At 31.3% G+C, this 6,447-nt stretch overlaps 2 protein-coding genes across 2 annotated transcripts; both read left to right on the top strand.

The window, feature by feature from the left end:
* On the top strand, positions 1 to 1,373 carry LOC105623577 (DNA-directed RNA polymerase II subunit RPB9). Its single transcript, XM_012204966.1, has 3 exons — positions 1 to 245; positions 395 to 468; positions 1,026 to 1,373. The coding sequence occupies exons 1-3, from the start codon at positions 117 to 119 to the stop codon at positions 1,213 to 1,215; spliced, it is 393 nt and encodes a 130-aa protein (XP_012060356.1). The 5' UTR covers positions 1 to 116; the 3' UTR covers positions 1,216 to 1,373.
* Positions 1,374 to 3,067: 1,694 nt separating this feature from the next.
* On the top strand, positions 3,068 to 5,700 carry LOC105623574 (prenylcysteine oxidase-like). The gene is made up of 7 exons (XM_012204963.1): positions 3,068 to 3,152; positions 3,241 to 3,447; positions 4,217 to 4,358; positions 4,434 to 4,737; positions 4,806 to 4,929; positions 5,008 to 5,357; positions 5,434 to 5,700. Exons 1-7 carry the CDS (start codon positions 3,068 to 3,070, stop codon positions 5,698 to 5,700), a joined length of 1,479 nt encoding a protein of 492 aa, XP_012060353.1.
* The last annotated feature ends 747 nt before the right edge of the window (positions 5,701 to 6,447 follow it).

Here is a 6,447-nt window from a genome sequence, read left to right as displayed (position 1 = left end):
TATTTCTATTTTCGCGTCAATTGACTGCGTTCGAATTGCCGGCGATCTCAATGGATATTTCAGAGTATTTCAATTAAACAGATACTCCAATTAAAATAGATCAACTTGGCGTAGTTATGTCAAAGATAACAGGTTACGACACGCACGATGACGGTCCAGGATTCGTGGGCATCAGATTTTGTCAGGAGTGCAATAACATGTTGTATCCGAAAGAGGATAAAGAGAACAAAGTACTCATGTACGCGGTAAGTATACATGACTGTTCCCGACAGAATCTCTTTAATATCGTAAGAAAAGAAGAAAAAAAAGGAACGAGATCCTTTGAATTGCACAATGGTGCGCAACGCGAATCATGTAAGAAAGAATTGTAATGTCAAGATATTGCCTGTTTCAGTGCAGAAATTGCGATTTTAAGCAACTGGCGGACAGCAATTGCATCTATGTGAACAAGATCATGCACGAGATAGAGTGAGTTGAAATTAAGTGGTTTGAAGTTAATTAACATCTATATAAACATTGTTAAATGTTAGATCAATTTCCACTAAAGTTTTGTAAAAATTAACAAATTAACAGGAACATTACATTAATATTATTATTTCCTACTCAACATTGCAAGTATAACAGTTAATAATAAATAACAGTTATAACAATTATATTGTTGAGTAGAAAATTGTAATGTTACTGCTATTTGATTTTTAAAGCTTTATTTTTTTCAAAAGAAAATTTTGAATATTAATGCAATAAGTTGAAATGAAACTATATTTGCTTTATTCCAACTTATTGTACTAGTTTAGAATCAGTTCAGACATCCTTGAAAAATAATAGCTCTTAGAATATAACATGTGAGAAAAAGAGGAATATATCATTTTGTGCACTTGTATCTCTGTTATACAAAATGATATTCCTTAGCGAGGAATAAACTCATTGCAAAGCTCAAGAGTATGAAATTAATTCAGGACCTCTGCTGTATATGCTCAAATCAAGTTTGTATCTTGCGCTCACTGCTTATTACTTTTTTTTTTCAGCGAACTAACTCACATCGTTGCCGATGTGATATCAGATCCTACACTGCCGAGAACAGAGGAACATCCATGCCCAAAGTGCAATCACAGAGAAGCAGTATTTTTCCAGGCGCAAACTAGACGGGCTGAGGAGGAAATGAGATTATATTATGTATGTACGAATCAGCATTGTTCCCACAGATGGACGGAGTAAAACTTGTATGGCTACAAACGTCCGTGTACCTTTATCCTTCTATTTGTATCTTATAGTTCTTGTAATTTTTGTAAATTGTACAAGTTGTGTATCTGTGATTGGAGGAGATGCATTGTAATTAATGTAACATGAATAAAAATTATACATAATAAAAGTAATGAAGAGAAAACGTTCGTGCACAAGGGGATAATGAATTACCGTAAAGCTCAACGCTCGCAATCTCTACTCTCTTGCTGAGCATTTATCCCTCCGGCCGCTGGAGCATGCGATTGGCTTTACGGACCGGGGAGTCGTCTTTTGCGAGTCGTATTTCCTAGCCTCAACGTTTTACAGGGCTACGTCGTGCAATCGCGACACATCTCTCCAGGATGCGATCTTATCATGGTTTTTCGCAGGAGATTTTTCGTGACATCGCGCGACCGAAGGTTTTCATCGAAGGATCGGAGTATCTTCGTCGAATTTATCCTGCCGATCGTTCCATCATCGTAAGAAGAGGGTGGATGAATGTGTTGCGAATTCACGATGTAGCCACGACCTGCAGATATCCTGGGACTACTCCCACATTTCCAGATGTTTATCAAGGCCATGCACAGCCATACTGAATTTACATTATATGCAGTACCGCAAGTAGCTCCCTTAGTTCCCTGCGTCACGTGATCATTTATATAATCATGGATTTCTTTCACTGTGATATCCCATTATTTATATAGGATGTGTTTCAAAATGCACTGTCAGTGTTAAGAATCTATGTATGTACCACATGTAACACAAGCTACAGATTTTCAGCGCTAATAATAAATTTGAAATACAGTCTATATTAAAGACGTGTTCAAATTCCAATCTGAATGTTCCCCGGGTATCATTCTTATTTAACACTTGGTAAACAACAAACATGGAGTGATATCTGAATGGTACTAGTGGGAATCTAAAGCCAAGGATGGTCACTAAGTTAACCAATGCCCCACTAAGGGTACATTCTATTTGTTTGGCAACGCTCATTGAATCTCTGATTAATATTTTTATTTTTTACTTTCATTTGTAATGATTTATTTTAAAACAAATATAAAACAGAATACAGTAAAAGAATAACTTTTAAATAGAATAAATTATTTTGCTTTTAATGCATCAGAAGAAAAAATGCTTAGTTATATGTAGACTCTGGATATTTATGCAAAATACTTAATTGAATATTTTGCATAAAATGTATATTTTTCACAAATTGCATATTTATAGATAGCAATCTCAACCTTTTTATTTTATTTTTTAATAACTCTTTAACGAATGATCGACTGCTAAACTGTCCGATAGTTATAATATTCAGTTAAGTGTTTTGCATAAATATCTACAATCTAGTTATAGTTATAAAAAATATAAAGTGTGATTTATTTTAATCTTAATAGATAAATATTTAATCTTAATGAAAAATATGCAATTCTATCAAGAAATATTTCAAATAAAAATTGTGTAGTACAAAGGGAAACATCACCATTGGTACATCCCTCTCTATACTATATAACTTTTGGAATGTTTTTTTTTTATTAAATTAACATATTTTTAAAATATTTGCCTGTTAAGATTAAAATAAATCATCCTGTATAATAAATTAGGGGTAGCCAACCTTTTTATCTCAGACGCCTGATAATAAGGTTGGCTATCCCTGATTCGTATATATGACTGTATTCAGATAGCATATTATCAGTGCAATTATGAGAAGTAGAAGCAAAACGTAGATATTGATAAAAATTATCGATTGCTGCAAGTTATTTGCGTAAATAAGTAACAGAAGCGGTGGATAAATATGTGTATTCGTTGTATCTAATTAAGTTAAGATCTCAAGTGACGCGAACAAATCATGTGGCTGCATATAGCGTTACTGATACTTGGAGTAACGATACTTCAACAGGGAATATCCCTTGAAGTACGTGCACCACGAGTCGGTAAGAGTTAATTTTTCATTTCAAGATATCGCTTAATAATTTACAAAAGATTTTTATTCGTTCTTATGTTCGACTTTTTCTTTTTTAGCTATTGTAGGAGGTGGTATCGGCGGAGCGTCCGCCTCGCATTTTCTCACTGAATTGTTAAAGAAATCTGTGGAAATCGATTTGTACGAAGCAAAAACTATCGGCGGACGATTGGCGACCATCAAGATTGATAAAGATGAAGTCGAAGCTGGTGGTTCAATTATACATTCTAAAAACATGTATATGCAGAGATTTGTTAAACTCTTGGGTAAGTATAGCAATTTTCTGTTTTCTTAGCTCAAACATGTTACCCAGCAAACAAGAATGGATTAAAATGGATTGAAATTTTTTTCTATCCGAATGCATATTTTAAATAGCAAATATTTTTTTTTAGATTCAATTGGATTCAATTAGATTTAGTTGGATGCAATTAGATTGAAAAATTATATTTTCTATTCAAAATTTTGAATTAAATAGTATTCACAATGCACAGAAAAGACTAATATTATTTTTAGATTGAAAGATAGAGATATGCTCCATGCAATTTCTATAAATGAATAAAAATGCATTCAGGATTGAAAAGCATTTATTTTAACATTCGTAAATCAATATTTCTGAAAATCTGAATCCATTTCAATTCATTTCAATCCATTCTCGTTTGCTGAGTAGTTGTATATGTTTATTTCTATTAATATAAATTAACTTTAATCTTAATTTAATTTATTTTTTATCTATTTCTAATTCTTGGCACTATATTATATTATTTATTTATTTCTGTCAATGTAGAGTAATTTTAATCTTAGTGTGATTTACTTTTTATTTTCTTTCAGTCCCCTAAGAAATAGAAAAAGATAAAAAAATTAATGAAATTGAGATTAAAATTAATCTACAGACTGTAGATTACAGTAGCAGAAGTACAGTAGTAGACCCTAAAGATAAAAAGTAAGTGATTTAACTGATTTAAACTGATTTAAAGTTAATCTATGTTGGTAGAAATGAATAAGAAATATTATTGACCAGCTTTTATGATTTTTTAGGTTTGGAAAAGAGTCCTTCCAGTGATGAAACATTTGGCATATGGAACGGAGATGAGTTTATATTCATAGCAAGCGATTGGTCCATAGTATCGCTGATGAAATTATTTTATAGATATGGCTTTCAGTTGTTTACTCTCAAAAGGTATTTAAACATTGTAATATAAAGTATAAGAGAAGAGAAAAATATAATACTCTATTATATATTTTCTTTGAGCAGTCTTATAAGCAACATGATAGAAGATTTTGTGAAGATATATGATCTGCAGGATGCAGGGCAATCCTTTGCCAATGTTACTGCACTGCTATCAGCTATGAATAAGGATTTTCCGAAATTATTAAAGACGTCTACGAAAGAATATCTTTTGCGTAAGGGTTGCACAGAAAAAATGATCAATGAATTAGTGCAAGTCGCTACCGTAGTGAATTACGGTCAGGAAGTCGATATCCAAAGTTTCGTTGGTTCCATAGCTGTGGCTGGGATAGATGGTGACTTATGGTCTATTAAAGGTGGAAATAAAGGGGTAATATATTATTAACTTATTGTCTAATTACTCATAAAAAAAATATATAAAATACGTTGAAATCTTAGGTACCGGAGCATCTCATTTACAGAAATAAGAAAGTAAATGTAGTACCAAGCTGTGTTACAAAGATTCGCAATTTAGCAAACGATCATGATGTAAGTCAATATGAAGTGACTTATATAAATAAAGGTGCGATAAATAAAATCTGTTTGAGAATGAGACAAATATTTAAATTATGTAGTGAAAAATAGCAATTATGCATTTCAGGTAGCACTGATCCAATGACATCTAACTATGACATCGTAATTATTGCCGCATCACTTACTAGCGATCAAGAATTTCAAATAGAATTTATCGAGTTTCCGGGTAATTTGGTGATTCCAGGAAAATATCAGACAACGTATGCGACGTTCATCAAAGCGAATCTTAAACCAAAGTACTTTGGCTTGCAAGAGTCTTTGGATGGGATTCTAAGTTGTAATCCCAACAAAACAATAATCAGTTCAGTCGGGAAAGTGAATCCTGTTGATGGTTCAATTAGGAAAGATCCACAAATTTGGAAGGTCTTCAGCAGAAAACCTCTAGAGACAAGTCTTGTACACGATATGTTTTCTGAAGTATGAAATTTGTTGTAATTGTTTTGTGTAAGAATAAAAGCAAAACTGCTATACATATTTAATTTTCTTTTTTAAGGTCATCGAGAAAAAGGAAATTGCTTGGAAAGCATATCCCCATTACTCGACAAAGATGAACTTTGATAATTTCAAACTACATGATGCACTCTATCATGTTAATGTATTTGAGTGGGCCGGAAGTACGATGGAAATGAGTGCAATAGCTGGAAGAAACGTTGCTATTTTGGCATACAATGATTTTCTTCAGAAATTCCATAATTCTATACTGGATAAAGAAACTTCTGAACATACATCTAAAAAATTACATTGTTCTGAAGATTTATAATATCTTTACTGTTAACAGATTTTATATGGACATGAAAGTATTTTTATAGCACATAAGTGCAATGTTGTGTATAAAAGAAGTTACGAAATAAATCAAAGATAACGTTCGAAACTTATTGAGTCAAATATAATTTGATAAAAGTGCGTAAAAAAATAATAAATATTTGTGTTACCATTATTTGTACAAATGTGACTTATTTATTAACATGTTTGCCCAGTAAATTATTTTACATGTCTTATCTTATAATCCGACGAATCCATAGTTTTTCATTACCATAAATGTATATATATATAAATATATATATATATATATATTTAATTAATGAAATATATAATGAATATATATAAAATAATTTATAAAATCACTACGATTATATTAGTCTCTCATTTAGGATATATTTTTACTCTTTTCCAAACAACAATGTCCTCAGCAAACGAAAATGGATTGAAATAGATTCAGATTTTCAGAAATATTGATTCACGAATGTCAAAATGAATACTTTTTAATCCTGCATTTTTATTCATTTATAAGAATTGCATGGAGCATATCTCTATGCCTTTCAATCTAAAAACAATATTAGCTTTTTCTGTGCATTATGAATACTGTTCAATTCAAAATTTTGAATAGGAAATGCAGTTTTTCAATCCAATTGTATCCAATTGAATCCATAAATTGCAAAAAAAAACGTATTCGTACTATTTTAAAAATATGCATTGAATGAAAAAATTCATCCATTTATTCATCTCA

This window comes from Atta cephalotes (genome assembly GCF_000143395.1).
Source record: "Atta cephalotes unplaced genomic scaffold scaffold00059, whole genome shotgun sequence".
Classification (NCBI taxonomy): Eukaryota; Metazoa; Arthropoda; class Insecta; order Hymenoptera; family Formicidae; genus Atta; species Atta cephalotes.
This window is presented reverse-complemented; position numbering and strand designations above follow the sequence as displayed.